Source organism: Monodon monoceros, unplaced genomic scaffold, assembly GCF_005190385.1.
Source record: "Monodon monoceros isolate NGI ecotype Baffin Bay Population unplaced genomic scaffold, NGI_Narwhal_1 Super_Scaffold_14, whole genome shotgun sequence".
In the NCBI taxonomy this organism is placed as follows: domain Eukaryota; kingdom Metazoa; phylum Chordata; class Mammalia; order Artiodactyla; family Monodontidae; genus Monodon; species Monodon monoceros.
The window spans coordinates 23,386,328-23,403,154 of NW_021703770.1; the positions used below are offsets into that span (position 1 = coordinate 23,386,328).

At 35.9% G+C, this 16,827-nt stretch overlaps 1 protein-coding gene across 3 annotated transcripts in view; it reads left to right on the forward strand.

The window, feature by feature from the left end:
* Positions 1 to 16,827, forward strand: part of CSMD3 (CUB and Sushi multiple domains 3) — a 1,080,114-nt gene that overhangs the window by 651,456 nt on the left and 411,831 nt on the right. For all 3 annotated transcript variants that reach the window (XM_029222726.1, XM_029222727.1, XM_029222728.1), the window contains one exon: positions 8,057 to 8,195. In XM_029222726.1, coding sequence (XP_029078559.1) covers positions 8,057 to 8,195 — 139 coding nt within the window. The remainder of the gene's footprint in view (positions 1 to 8,056; positions 8,196 to 16,827) is intronic.

Genomic DNA, 16,827 nt, shown 5'->3' on the forward strand with positions numbered 1-16,827 from the left:
CCTCAATTCCCTTCTGAGCACCTAAGTGCCACTTCTCAGATGAAAGAGCACCAAAATTCTGAAGCATTTTTATTCAAAAGAATTTTAGCTGAATACAGCCTGAAACACTTCTGACTCTTCATACATATCTTAAAGCATACTGGGTATTTTGAATTTGTCCATTCTGAAGCAGGAGGGAAGGGGGCAGGGCACAACCTTTGAAAGAATGACATAGCCCGAGGACATGACATAAACTGATTAGGACCAAATGGGTACAAGATGGCGGACAACTCAATTTCCACTAGACATTGAGCCTCAGTATACACTCACTGTAACACATCAGCAAGCTAAATGACACACCCACAGGCACCATGACAGTTCCAAGGCCAACAATAAGGATCAAAAAGTGGGCAGTGGCCCAATTCCTGGAAATCTCCTCCCCTTCCTGAAATAGCTGGAATACTCCTCCCACTCATTAGCTTATGAAATTACCCACCCCTATAAAAACTGACAACCCCATACCCTGGTGCCTTTCTCACCTTCTGAGATGACCCACACTCTGTCTGTGGAGTGTGTTTCTCTCTAAATAAATCCACTTCTTACCTATCACTTTGTCTCTCACTGAATTGTTTCTATGATGAGACATCAAGAACCTGAGCTTCATTAAGTCCTGAAACCAGGTGGGTGATCTCAGTTGGAAGACTGTGGGTTTTGGCCGGGTTCAAGTCCCAGCTATGTGAGTGCAAGTCCCAATCAGGGTTTTGGCCAGCTTTGAGTCTTGGATGTGTGGGTTCAAGCCCCAATCAGGCTTTTGGCTGGGTTTGAGTCCCAGCATGTGGGTTCAAGTCCCAATCTGAGGTGCATGGTTTCAATTCTACTCAAAGTAACACAGAAATGAGTCGTCACTCCAATGAAAATTATTTATAACAGACTTTCTTCAGGCCTTAGAAAAATGAAACAGGATAAATGAACTATTTCTACTTTACCATTTATGCTTTGTTTTCATTATTTAAAATGGGGAGAAGTTAGAGGCAACAATCTGTATTTCACTAACAGATGGAAATTACCTCTTTATCCCAGGAACCTGAGTGATTATCCAGGAGCATCTTGGAGCTACAGACTAGCCATATCCTCTTAGATTTTGTCAGCTTGGTCTGTGGTCCAAGAGCTATAAAATGACCTGAGGGATTGGAGTGGAGTGAGGGTTTTGTTAACAACGCCCTCTGGGTCCTACCTTATAATTACTAGAAGTGTGTTCTGGGAATCTGCATTTTAACAAGTTTTTAATCTAAACTCACCTCTAGGTATCTGCAAATTTTTAAAAGTAACCACTGCATGAAACCAAAAGTTCCTCTCCTCATTTTCCACTAACTATAAGCTTCAGAAACAAAAAACTACTTGACTTTCCCTCATACATTAGTATTGTTGTCAAACCTAAGTTTGTGTGCCCGATGCACAGCGAGGCCAAACAAACGAAAAAGTCAGAGTTTGGAGCAGAGAAAGGTTTATTGTAAGGCCAAGCAAGGAGAATGGGCAGCTCATGCTCAAAAGACCCCCAACTACCTGATGGTTTTCAGGGAAGAGTTTTTAAAGGCAAAATTTGGAGTGAGAGCTGCAGGGTGTGTGACTTTCTTCTGATTGGTTGGTGGTGAGGTAACAGGATGGTATTCCAGGAATCTTGTGCTCAGCCTGGTTACCATCCTGCACCTGGGAGGGGGCCTTAGTTCCAGTAGAAGAACTCAAAGATGCATTGTTATGTATACCACTTGGGGAGGAACCAGGACCATGCTTTACTGCTGCACTATTGTTTCTTGACTGCTTTTCCCTTGTGTCTCCATCTCCTCACTTCCCAGACTAATAACTCTTTGAATCTGCCCTTTGGAACTCAGGGAAAGTCTAGGAGGCTGAAGCTATTTTCCTACAAACAAGGAATTGGGTATATGGAGAAGCTTTTGTACCAGGGAGGGTGCCACAGCATACTGCTTGGTTTCAGTATTTCTCACTTTATTCTTTCTCTGCTCTTTCTGTCCCTCTACCCCTATCTTCTATTCATTTTTTTTTTTTTTAATCAAACTCACCTCTGACAAAATCTCCTTCAAGAACTCTTTCTTAATGCCCTTGGGATGTCACCTGTCTCTCCCCTACATTTCCAGCCTATCTGGCTCAAGCATATATTTATTCTTCATGTTAGCTGTGCCTGTCTTCCTTGTAGAAACTGTGGGTCTCCTGAGGACAGATATAATGTCATATAGGTTTTTTAAAAAATTTCATCACCTGGCATAGTATCTTATATACATCAAAAGCTAAATAATTTTTTGAATTAATAAATATATGAATAATAAATTAATGTCAGGGAAACACTTAAAATTGTGTGGTTAGAATCTCAAATTTACATTAAAAACTTTGGGTTGAATATTCTATCCCCCTAACTATCCATTTGTCTTCATTAAACCTATTTTAAGGAGAATAGATATGCTTAAATAAATATCTCTCTTGGAAAATTAATCCAATACATCTATCATGGAAGTCGTTTCTAACTTGGAATTTGAAGATTTGAATTTGAATCTCACCTCTGCTACTACCCAGATCTGTGTTTCTCATCAAGTCATATTTTGATAATTTTTTTCCTTACCTGCAAAACTGGCATAAAAAAGAAACAAGCATTTTTATGCTACAAGCTTATTAAAGTAATTAAGTTAAGTAATGTATATAAAAGCATACTCTAAACTGGAAAGCATTATGACTGTCTTAGTTGGCATAGCAGAAATGCCCAGCTGTTTACCTTTAAGCTCTTACCCCATTCATTATACAGAGTTGTAGGTAGGAAATAGCTCTCCAGCTGAGGGACTTCATTTCACAGCCTCCTTTGAAGTTAGGTATGGCCAAGTGAGTAAGTGGAAGTAACGTAAATAACATCCAAGCTGTGGTCCATAAAAAGCATATACAGAGTAGTCCTCTATTCTCTGTTTCCTTTCCTGCCAGCTAAAATGGAAATGACTTCCATGGCAACCTAGAAAATCGCCTGCTGAAAATGGCTGAGGCTTTGTCATCCTGGGTCTTAGGAGACTAGAAGGAGCATGGCTGTTTTGCTGATAGGCATGCTTCATTGTACTGTTACATGAGTGTATCAAAGAAAAATTTCACCAGAGTTAAACAGGCAAGGAAGACTTTTTTCAAGACTATTGCAATAAGGAGGAGTGATTGAATTCAAATGCACTGAGGGAAGGTTTGTAAGGGCTGAGATGAGCTAGTGGTAAAGTAATGGAGGAAGTTGGGTGACGGGTTGAGAGTCTTAAAGAAGCCTGTTTAAAGTTTAGTCAAGATGAAGGCCATTTTGGTCAAGTGAAAAATAAACTACTGTGTTAAGCTACTAAACTTTAGGTATTTATTTATTTAACAGCTACAATCATCTGAATTCACACACAGGAGAGAGGAAGACCCAAACAGAAATAGTCCATCCCAGCCTTGCCCCATTGTTATGTTATAATGCATAATGGTCAGTACCTACTTAAATTGTATTAAATTAAAATATTTTTTCAAAGGTTACATCTTAAACCTCTTTTATTTTCTTCTCTAAGTATTCACCTTAATCTTTCACTTATATTGAAGTCTTAACATCAGCCTATGTTGAAAATGACACATAATATAACTAAAAGCTCCAGATTCTATTTTCTGTTGTTTCTTGTGATATTTCACAGACCTTTTAGCCTCAATATTGAATCTTATTATCTTTCCATATAAAATTCCTTCCTGTTTTGTGTTTCCTATTTTGGTGAATGGAATTGTCTTCCATAATGTTGTACATGCCAGGGGCCCAGTGACCAATTTAGACTCCTTCATCTTGCTCTCTCATTGCATGTAATCAATAAATGCTTTTGAGTCTGTCTCCTAAATATCTCCGTATTTAGCCCTTTCCTGTTACCACCATATATCAGAATCTGATTATACCTTCCTAGATAATTGTGACAGTCTCCTAATTGATCGCATCAACTCCAGGTACTCTGCTTCTAGTTCATTGTACCTGTAACTTTCATTTAAATGAAAAATGTATTATTTGTCTATATATTTTATGTAGCCTTTGTCTACAATTTTTTTTACATCTTTATTGGAGTATAATTGCTTTACAATGGTGTGTTAGTTTCTGCTGTATCACAAAGTGAATCAGCTATACGTATACATATATCCCCATATCCCCTCCCTCTTGCATCTCCCTTCTACCCTCCCTATCCCACCCCTTGTCTACAATTTTTCATTATTCTATGGTTCACTTTCCTTAATATAGCATATCAGGTCCTTTTTTTTTTTTTTTTTTGGCCCACACTGCATGGCATGTGGAATCCTAGTTCCCTGACCAGGGATTGAACTCATGCCCCCCGCAGCAGAAGCATGGTTTCTTAACAACTAGACCACCAGGGAAGTCCCATTAGGTCCTTTTCTACTCTTCTTCCTTCATCTCTCATCACTTCTTGGTTCCCTAAAAAAGGTAACTGGCATTACTCAAAAACATGCTAATTCAGCATTCTGCTCTTAAGCACATGCTGTTTCTTCCGTTTACAATATCCTCTCTCTCTTTTTCTCCTGGTGAATTCTGACTCATCCTTGAAGACTCAAATTAAATAGAATCTCTTCTGTGAAGCCTTAATTCCTGTCCTCTTCCAGACCCCTTGTCCCATGGACATATCTTTCTTATATAATTTATGACATTATTACCTTTTATGATTATGTTTCTGTGTTTGCACATGGGCAGTGTGATAAAAGGAAAAAGAATACCTTAATTACATTTGTAAAGAAGTTTCTAGAGTCAAATTACCTCTGTTCAAATCCTTGCTAGCTGATGTGCAAATTATTTAAATTTTCTACCTACATATGTGGTTGGATTATTTTGAGTATTACATAAAATAATACAAAGGACTTCTTACATAGTGCCTGGCACCTAGGAAACATTTGATAAATGTTAGAAGTAGTACAAATACCACGTGGGCGCACACTTGACACACAATTGTTTGCTGAATGACTGAAATATGAATGAGTAAATGATGAATGAGTGAATAGGACTTGAAAATAAATCCCTGTACCTTGATCTCCTTTCTGTTTTCCATATGTTCCAAGTTTCCTTTGTTCAGTCAAAGATACTGTCTTTTACAGAAGTCTTTCTTAAACTACAGAATGTTTATACTTGGAGGTACACAAGCTTTTAGGTGTTATATGTATAAGCATTTCTTAAATTTCAATAGGTACATATTTTTAGGCATTATAGAAAAATATAACTAATACATAAAAGCAATGATTTTACAGATATTTTTGCTTAGGGCAAGTTTAAAGAAATCATTTAAGTTAAAATAAAAGTAAGTCTATTTAAAGAAAATCATTAATTATACAAGCAGTACATGGATGTGGCAAAATTGTAAGGTTTGGGCAATTAACTTTATTGCCTTTCTGTTTGTATTGTTATTCATGTTATAGTTAAGGTTCTCTTTACAAATTCAAATCTTTGTTATTTTTATTACCATTAGTTATTTTAGCTTTCCAAAGCTTTCTCTTTTTCCTTTTTCTCTTGAACGTTTTCTTTACACTTGGTGTCCCCTTATTTTGTCCTGCACTTTGTCCCCTCCATGTTCTGCTGCTGTTGCTCCACCATGGCTTTTCTATGAACATCCTCCTGCCATGTTGCTGCTAGTCACTGTGATCATGAGGCTTTTCTCGACTGATCTGCACTTAGCATGTTTCTTCGCTTAGGTTTCACACTCTCTTGGGGAGGCTGTCTCCATACTTTTGAGATAATAATTTTGTAAAGTTCCAACCCTATGTGTGAGAGAAAGAAGCCAGTTCAGAATGTAGTATGTTAATTAGGAGAAGACTCACTTTGTAGCAGGGTCACTATATGGGAAAGTCCTTTCAGGAAACAAACAGTCACCACATCTTTATGCTACTCCTTTCCTTTAAAGCTCCTTCCTAACTCTGCCTCTCTAACATGTTGGACTGAGGGACCAGCTGAAATGCTTCTGGGTACTCTACTTTTTAATCTTTAATGGCCCATTACTCAATTGCTAATTTTATGACTGATTACCTCTTTCAATCATGATTAGACTGAAGTGCACAGATACTTTCCTAGAACAATTTGAGTTGATAACATATTGGGATTTTTCTATATTTCCAGGACCTTCACTCACCAAAATACTTTACTCTGTCTTTTAAAATATGGTAGTTTAAATGACTGTTATGCACATAATTTTATTTTTGAAATACATAATAACCCTACAGGAAACCTAATTATGAGTCATCATAGCAAGGAAGAGTAAATAATCCTCATCAAAATGGTCTCCTTTGAAAGCTTTTTAAGAAACAAAATCAAATTCTACTAAGGAAGAAAATTTAGTTTTATATGAAAACTCTTTCTCATACAAATAACAAATTTTGGCAATTTCACAGAAAATATTTTTCTCAAATGGACATTTTGTAGTAATGCTTGATTCCTAGGCCAATTTATTAAATATTTCTTATTTTATTTGGGCTATATCAAATTACTTAAAGAATGAAAAAGTGTAAAAATAGTGTCTAGAACAATAGGTTTTAGAAATTCTGTAAGGTAAAACTGAAATAAACAAGTAAACAACAATGACAAAAATATAAACACATGAGATAAAGTTTAAATGGAAAGAATTAAAGAAAATAAAAATATAACATAGTAAGTCATTGGGAAGGGTCTCTATCTAATGTGTTGAAAAGCCGTTATAGTATACATTTGAATATTTTTCTTTCCAAATAATTTTCAATAATTCAGATACTCTTTGCTTCATTCCCCACCCCCCACCCCCCACTTTGTATACCTCCTGAAGGTATAGAACAGGCTAATGTAGCTGGGCTGCAGAGTGAAGGGGAGAAGTTTGGAGTGTAGGCTAGAGTGTAAGGCAACAGCTAGGGTCATTCAGGGCCTTGTTGGTCAACACAGAAAAATGCCATTTAAAAGTGTTTGAGGTTTAAACAATTACTCTGGCCATAGTGTGGAGGATAGTTAGCATGGATGAGGAGAGACCAATTAAGAGGGTCAGTTAGGAGGGTTTATACCAGAGATGAAATTATGGTAATTTAATCTGGTAGCTATAGAGATAGAGAAACAAGACTGGGCTTGAGGATGGATTGGATATGGGAATAAATAGTAAGGATAATGGAAATATGAAAGATGACTACTTCTAACATTCTGGGCTATGCAAATCTATGGATGGTGGTTTCATTTACCAATATTGGAAATAATGGGAGAGGACTGGTTTTGAGGTCCTATTTTGTAAAAACTGACTTGAAAGTACTTTTGAGGCTTTCAGGTCTTATGAACTTTAACAAGTTGTTCTTTCAACTTGGTTTATTTCTCTTCAAAATGAGGTGCTTACACTAAATTACCTTATCAGTACCTACTGGGATTAAAATGCTATGATTGTGGTTTCAATTGTGTATGAGTTTAGGGGAAAGCAGAAGATTAAATTCTTGAAATGATAAGCTGAGTTGAATCTGATGTTAAAGGGAGAAGAGATCAAGGTACCTGTCTAGGAAAGCAAATGGTATGATGAAACTGTAAATTGAAGGACATTATTCTGACAGCTGGATTGAAGCAAGAGAGAAATTAGCAGATGGGAAATCAGGGAAGAGACTGAATGAATGAAGGCCTAAAATTGTAATAGGGAAGATCGAAGTTTTAGACACTGTATAGCATGAATTAACAGTTTTTGATACATAAATCAGAAAATAAAAGACAGTAAAACTAACAGCTTATATTTTTTTCAAGTTTTGAAAATGATGGAGACACGAACGTATTTAAGGGATATAATTGGGAGACTTGAGTTTATCTGACATGCTGAGTGTGTAACTAAGCCATATTTCAAAAAGTAAATTACTTTTTTTAGGGAAAATAATCATTCAATAATAGAATGACTGGATGAAATTTTACTTTCAAAAACAATATTAAATAACATTTAATATGTACATGCAAAAATTAATTTTAAAAAATACAGTTAGTACTAAAAATATTTTCTGCAACTTGTTCTAAAATTTGTGTTTTTTCTTGTTCTCTGATTTTATTTTTCAGCTCCATGTGGTGGCCATTTTTCAGCTCCCAGTGGATTGATTCTCTCACCAGGATGGCCAGGATACTATAAAGACTCTCTGAATTGTGAATGGGTGATTGAAGCTGAACCTGGACACTCTATCAAAATTACATTTGAAAGGTCTCTGCAAATATTTTTCTACTTAAAAAAAAAATTGTCTAAAAGAATAGTTGAGATTCTGCATTTTACTTTCCATATTAATGTTTAATTTTATTACAGTAGTCAATTGTTGGACATTGAGTGTTTCAGAATGTTTGCCCCTTTTAGCCTATTTTCAAGTTAATTTTCTATTTCTTTAATGCTCTATCAGTATGAATGAAATGTGTAAGATGGACCTTTTTTGATTCATATATATGCATACTACTGTGATATGAACCTATGACCTATAACTTAGTAAGTTTAGTCGTCCTATACTTTGAAGGGCCTGTGGATTCTGTTCTGCTAGATTCCGAAAGGCAAAGGTGCTGTAAACACACTTGAATTGATACCGTATTGCAGCCTAAGACATTTGCTTACACATACTACCTATACCTATATACCTACACTTACAGGTCCTTCAGAAAAATGGCTGCATCAAATTAATGTAAATTAATGATTGGTCAGTCAAGTTTTTTTTTCCTTAGGATAATTAGTATTACTGATCAAATAATCTATATCCTAAAAGATTATAATATTGACTATTAAAAATTTAAAAGAATGAATCTTCTGACTTGTGATTGGATCACTATTCTGAAATCCAAATAGAAATATCTATATAATTTTTCAATTATATTGTTGACCCCTCTCATCTCCCAACCTTTTCTTAAAAAAAAAAAAAACAGAACTCCTGTAAACATTATAGTAAACATATAAATATATATATAATTTCAGCAAAATTATGCTCTGATGATTGAATTTTATAAATATAACATGATCTTTCCCTGATTAAAGAGTTCCTTCATTGAATTAATCTATTCATGCTAGTGTAAAAACTTGAGAGGAAAACAGATTCTATTTTGACAGATATAAAATATTTAACATTTTACATGAGGTCACTCTGCTTTATTATGACCTACACAACTTTACTATGACTATATTAGTTTGCTAGGGCTGCCATAACAGTGTAACAGACTGAGTGGCTTAAATAACAGAAATTTATTTCCTCATAGTTCTAAAGTCTAGAAGTCTGAGATCAAGGTGTCAACAGGGTTGTCTTCTGTGGTTTTAGTCATTGGCTAATAGATGGCTGTCCTTTTCCTGTGTCCTCACATAGTCTTCCCTCTGTGTGTGTTTGTTTCCTAATCTCTTATAAGGACACAAGTCATGTTGGGTTAGGGTCCACCCATATAATCTCATTTTACTTTAATTACCTCATTAAAAGACTTTCTCCAAATACAGTCACATTCTGAGATACTAGGGAGTTAGGACTTGAACGTATAAATTTTAGGGGGACATGATTCAGCCCATAATAATAACCTACACATTAAGAAAATGGTTTTATTTAGAATAATTTGGCAGAGTTTTTGTTGTGATGTTAAAAACATATTCTTTATTCAGTGGTTGACATAGCCTGTGTTGCCATAGTAATTTTAGAGAAGCTTGAAAAGCATCTTATTTATTCAGAATCAAATCTTTGTCAGGTAACATTTTTCAATTAATGTGGGACCCAAATTAACCAACCTTACTGTATTACACAGAATTCTACTTGGTTTCGAGTATACCATGTAACATAATATTACTGGATCATATCATTGAATAATTTAAAAACTTATACTGATTTGTGTCAATAAGACAGAGATTTATCATGTATTTTTAATTTGTTAAATTTAGAGTATCACATTTGAAGGATTAGCATATCTGTCAGGTTATCACAGTTGATCTCATATTTTTTAAAACTGCATGTATTATAGGTTTAAGTACATGATTTTAGTATTTCCAGTTTTGAGCTTAACATTATTTTGTATCAGGAGTTATGATGTTAAGGTAATTAAAACATCTTATATTTGCATAATTCATAACATTTATATCCATATAATTCTCACTGATCATCATCCTTCAATATCTAAATAAAGAGTTGAGCCCCATCTCAGTTACAAAGGTAAGTCTAGGCCCTGTTTATATTTTCAGAGCTTTCCTGGGGATGCTTTTGTTCACTTCTGACTTTGAATTCCTGCTTTTAGACTCATCTCTGTTGTGAGATCCAGAGGCTGCTACCCTTTCTCAACTCCTTAGTCTGCTCTTTATTTGGATCACTTGCCTTCATTCTCACAAAAACCTTAGAACAAGGGATAACCAAAGAGGATTATTACACAATCCAGAATAATTTAAGATTAAATAAACCTTCACTGTCCTAAAATTTTCCTGGTAATTCCCATCACTGGAACGATTGCATCTCTCTCTCCAGTTCCCTCTCCTTAGCCCAGACCCTTCCCCATCTCTATCTAGTCTTTTCCCTATCAGGATCTTCAGTCCTCATTTCCCTACTCCCTAGTCGCCCACTCCAGTATGTAAAGGGTGAGTCTCAAAGTACCTGTTACTTAAGCAGAGCAATTTAGCTATTTGTTGCTCTGAGCTCCCAACTCGGTGATGGATGGGATGATAGGCATGAATTTTGCCTTTCTTTCCAAACATGCAGATTAAGATTTTTTTTCCCCTAAATCAGAAATCAGTTCTACCAAGAATTCACCCTTTCTCCACCTCCCAGATGACTCAAATTGTAGCCAACTTTAAATTTCAAAAAAAAGTTATATTCAATTTAGAAGCATTACATAAGCATAAAATAATATGAGGAAATTGTATTAACAAAGTGCATTATTGTATTAAAAAGCATTCCCTGTTTGAAAATGATAGTCATTAACCATCACTAAATAAATAACCTCTGATATCCTTCAGCCTTAGGTAGGCTATCTATTGATAGAATTGCCTACCTGAGAAGCAGTTAGATTGCAAAGCAATAGTTGTAATTCAGAACACCACACCTGTGACTTTTGATTTTCAACTTTTATTTGGAGTCACTATTTTCTCTGCCCAAAGTTCTTAATATGTATGGCCTATCTCTCCCAACGTGTAGTTACATGGACCTCTTTGCTATCTTGTTTAGATACCATCAGATTTCTCCAAAGTGAATTAATGTGCACTGTACAGGCAGTGCTCGAAGTCAGACCATTCCAAATTTACCTTCCATGGGAAAAAATCTTTCCAGCCATTTTTTTTTAAACATCTTTATTGGAGTATAATTGCTTTATAATGGTGTGTTAGTTTCTGCTGTATAACAAAGAAAATCAGCTATATGTATACATATATCCCCATATCCCCTCCCTCTTGCAAATCCCTCCCACCCTCCCTATCCCACCCCTCTAGGTGATCACAAAGCACCAAGCTGATCTCCCTGTGCTATATAGCTGCTAATTCCCACTAGCTATCTATTTTACATTTGGTATTGTATATATGTCAATGCTACTTGCACAGTTCGTCCCAGGTTACCCTTCCCCTTTCCCATGTTCTCAAGTCCATTTTCTGTGTTTACGTCTTTATTCCTGTCTTGCCCCTAGGTTCATGAGAACAATTTCTTTTCTTTTTTGTTTTTTTTTTAGATTCCATATGTATGGGTTAGCTTATGGTATTTGTTTTTCTCTTTCTGACTTACTTCACTCTGTATGACAGTATCTAGGTCCATCCACCTCACTACAAATAACTCTATTTTGTTTCTTTTTATGGCTGAGTAATATTCCATTGTATATATGTGCCATATCTTCTTTATCCATTCATCTGTTGACGGACACCTAGGTTGCTTCCATGTCCTGGCTATTGTAAATAGTGCTGCAATGAACATTGTGGTACATGACTCTTGTTGAATTATGGTTTTCTCAGGGTATATGCCCAGTAGTGGGATTGCTAGGTCGTATGATAGTTATATTTCTAGCTTTTAAGTAACCTCCATACTGTTCTCCACAGTGTCTGTGACAATTGACATTCCTACCAACAGTGCAAGAGGGTTCCCTTTTCTCCACACCCTCTCCAGCATTTATTGTTTCTAGATTTTTTGACGATGGCCATTCTGACAAGTGTGAGGTGATATCTCATTGTAGTTTTGATTTGCATTTCTCTAATGATTAATGATGTTGAGCATTCTTTCATGTGTTTGTTGGCAATCTGTATATCTTCTTTGGAGAAATGTCTATTTAGGTCTTCTGCCCATTTTTGGATTGGGTTGTTTGTGTTTTTGCTATTGAGCTGCATGAGCTGCTTGTAAATTTTGGAGATTAAGCCTTTGTCAGTTGCTTCATTTGCAAATATTTTCTCCCATTCTGAGGGTTGTCTTTTCTTCTTGTTTATGGTTTCCTTTGTTGTGCAAAAGCTTTTGAGTTTCATTAGGTCCCATTTGTTTATTTTTGTTTTTATTTCCATTTCTCTAGGAGGTAGGTCAAAAAGGGTCTTGCTGTGATTTATGTGAAAGAGTGTTCTTCCTATGTTTTCCTCTAAGAGTTGTATAGTGTCTGCCCCTACATTTAGGTCTTTAATCTATTTCTGAGTTTATTTTTGTGTATGGTGTTAGGGAGTGTTCTAATTTCATTCTTTTACATGCAGCTGTCCAGTTTTCCCAGCACCACTTATTGAAGAGACTGTCTTTTCTCCATTGTATAGTCTTGCCTCCTTTATCAGAGATAAGGTGACCATATGTACATGGGTTTATCTCTGGGCCTTCCTGTTTCGTTGATCTATATTTCTGTTTTTGTGCCAGTACCATCTGTCTTGATTACTGTAGCTTTGTAGTATAGTCTGAATTCAGGGAGTCTGATTCCTCCAACTCCGTTTTTCTTTCTCAGGATTGCTTTGGCTTCTCAGGTCTTTTGTGTTTCCATACAAATTGTCAAATATTTTGTTCTAATTGTGTGAAAAATGCCATTGGTAGTTTGGTAGGAATTTCATTGAATCTGTAGATTGCTTTGGGTTGTAGAGTCATTTTCACAGTGTTGATTCTTCCAATCCAAGAACATGGTATATCTCTACATCTGTTTGTATAATCTTTAATTTCTTTCATCGGTGTCTTATAGGTTTATGCATATAGGTCTTTTGTCTCCTTAGGTAGGTTTATTCCTAGATACACTATTCTTTTTGTTGCAATGGTAAATGGGAGTGTTTCCTTAATTTCTCTTGCATATTTTTCATCATTAGTGTATAGGAATGCAAGAGATTTCTGTGCATTAATTTTGTATCCTGCTACTTTACCAAATTAATTGATTAGCTTTAGTAGTTTTCTGGTAGCATGTTTAGGATTCTGTATGTATAATATCATATCATCTGCAAACAGTGACAGTTTTACTTCTTCTTTCCCGATTTGGATTCCTTTTATTTCTTCTTCTTCTCTGATTGCTGTGGCTAAAACTTCCAAAACTGTGTTGAAAAATAGTGGTGAGAGTGGGCATGCTTGTCTTTGTTCCTGATTTTAAAGGAAACGGTTTCAGTTTTTCACCAATGAGAATGATGTTGGCTCTGGGTTTGTCATACATGGCCTTTATTATGTTGATGTAAGTTCCCTCTATGCCTACTTTCTGGAGAGTTTTTATCGTAAATGGGTGTTGAATTTTGTCAAAATTTTTTTCCTGCATCTATTGAGATAATCATATCATTTTTCTCCTTCAATTTGTTAATACGGTTTATCACATTGATTGATTTGCATATATTGAAGAATCTTTGCATTCTTGGGATAAACCCCACTTGATCATGGTGTATGATCCTATTAATGTGCTGTTCGATTCTGTTTGCTAGTATTTTGATGAGGATTTTTGCACCTATGTTCGTCAGTGATATTGGTCTGTAGTTTTCTTTTTTTGTGATCTCTTTTTCTGGTTTTGGTATCAGGGTGATGGTGGCCTTGTAGAATTAGTTTAGGGGTGTTCCTCCCTCTGCTATATTTTGGAAGAGTTTGAGAAGGATAGGTGTTATCTCTTCTCTAAATGTTTGATAGAATTCACATGCGAAGCCATCTTGTCCTGGTCTTTTGTTTGTTGGAACGTTTTTAATCACAGTCTCAATTTCAGTGCTTCTGATTCATCTGTTTATATTTTCTGTTTCTTCCTGGTTTAGTCTCAGAAAGTTGGGCTTTTCTAAGAATGTGTCCATTTCTTCCAGGTTGTCATTTTATTGGCATAGAGTTACTTGTAGTAATCCCTTGTGATTCTTTGTATCTCTGCATTGTCAGTTGTTAGTTCTTCTTTTTCATTTCTAATTCTACTGATTTGAGTCTTCTCCCTTTTTTTCTTCATGAGCCTGGCTAATGGTTTATCAGTTTTGCTTATCTTCTCAAAGAACCAGCTTTTAGTTTTATTGATCTTTGCTACTGTTTCCTTCATTTCTTCTTCATTTATTTTTGATCTGATCTTTATTATTACTTTCCTTCTGCTAACTTTGTGGGTTTTTTGTTCTTTTTATAACTGCTTTAGGTGTAAGGTTAGGTTGTTTATTTTTTTTTGATTCTTGAGGTAGGATTGCATTGCTATAAGCTTCCCTCTTAGAACTGCTTTTGCTGAGTCCCATAGGTTTGGGGAAATCGTGTTTTTATTGTCATTTGTTTCTAGGTAGGTTTGATATCCTCTTTGATTTCATCAGTGATCTCTTGGTAATTTAGTAGTGTATTGTTTAGCCACCATGTGTTTGTATTTTTTACAGTTTTTTTTCCTATAATTGATATCTAGCCTCATAGCATTGTGGTCAGAAAAGATACTTGATACAATTTCAATTTTCTTAAATTTACCAAGGCCTGATTTGTGACCCTATATATGCTCTCGGGCTTCCCTGGTGGCGTCGTGGTTGAGGGTCCACCTGCCGCTGCAGGGGACACGGGTTCATGCCTCAGTCTGGGAAGATCCCACATGCCGCAGAACAGCTGGGCCCGTGAGCCATGGCCGCTTATCCTGCGCGTCTAGAGCCTGTGCTCCACAATGGGAGAGGCCACAACAGTGAGAGGCCTGTGTACCACAAAAAAAAAAAAATATATATATATATATATATATATATATGTATATATGCTCTCTCCTGGGGAATGTTCCATGAGCACTTGACAAGAAAGTGTATTCTGTTGTTTTTGGATGGAATGTCCTATAAATATCAGTTAAGTCCACCTTGTTTAATGTGTCATTTAAAGCTTGTGTTTCCTTATCTATTTTCATTTTGGTTGATACCTCCATTGGTGAAAGTGGGATGTTAAAGTCCCCTACTATTATTTTGTTACTGTCGATTTCCCCTTTTATGGCTGTTAACATTTGCCTTATGTATTGAGGTGCTCTTATATTGGGTGCATAAATATTTACAATTGTTATATCTTTTTCTTGGATTGATCCCTTGATCATTATGTACTGTCCTTCTTTGTCTCTTGTAATAGTCTTTATTTTAAAGTCTATTTTGTCTGATGTGAGAATTGCTACTCCAGCTTTCTTTTGATTTCCATTTGCATGGAATATCTTTTTCCATCCCCTCACTTTCAGTCTGAATGTGTCCCTAGGTCAGAAATGGGTCTTTTGTAGACAGCATATATACAGGTATTTTTTTTTGTATCCATTCATGGGGTCTATGTCTCTGGTTGGAGCATTTAATCCATTTACATTTAAGGTAGTGATTGATATGTATGTTCTTATTACCATTTTTTAAATTGTTTTGGGTTTGTTTTTGTAGGTCTTTTCCTTCTCTTGTGTTTCCTGCCTGGAAAAGTTCCTTTAGCATTTGTTTTAAAGCTGGTTTGGTGGTGCTGAATTCTCTTAACTTTTACTTGTCTGTAAAGGTTTTAATTTCTGCATCAAATCTGAATGAGATCCTTGCTGGTTGTAGGTTTTTCCCTTTCATCACTTTCAGTATGTCCTGTCACTCCCTTCTGGCTTGCAGAGTTTCTGCTGAACGATCAGCTGTTAACCTTATGGGGATTCCCTTGTATGTTATTTGTTGCTTTTCCCTTGCTACTTTTAATATTGTTTCTTTGTATTTAATTTTGATAGTTGATTACTATGTGTCTCGGCATGTTTCTCCTTGGATTTATCCTATATGGGACTTTCTGCACTTCCTGCCTTTATTGACTATTTCCTTTCCCATATTAGGGAAGTTTTCAACTATAATCTCTTCAAATATTTTCTCAGTCCCTTTCTTTTTCTCTTCTTCTGGGACCCCTATAATTACAATCTTGGTGCGTTTAATGCTGTTCCAGAGGTCTCTGATACTATCCTCAATTCTTTTCAATCTTTTCTTAATTTCCACTATTTTATCTTCCGATCACTTATCCATTCTTCTGCCTCAGTTGTTCTACTATTGATACCTTCTAGAGAATTTTTAATTTCATTTATTGTGTTGTTCATCATTATTTGTTTGCTCTTTAGCTCTTTTAGATCCTTATTAAACGTTTCTTGTATTTTCTCCATTCTATTTCCAAGATTTGGGATCATCTTTACTCTCATTACTCTGAATTCTTTTTCAAGTAGACTGCCTATTTCCTATTCATTTTTTTGGTCTCGTGGGTTTTTATCTTGCTCCTTCATGTACTGCATATTCCTCTGTCTTCCCATTTTTCTTAACTTACTGTGTTTGGGGTCTCCTTTTCGCAGGCTGCAGGTTTGAAGTTCCTGTTGTTTTTGGTGTCTGCCCACTGTGGGTATGTTTGATTCAGTGGGTTGTGTAGGCTTCCTGGTGGAGGGAACTGGTGCCTGTGTTCTGTTGGATGAGGCTGGAGTTTGTTTTTCTGGTGGGCAGGACCACATCCAGTGGTGTGTTTTGGTGTGCCTGTGAACTT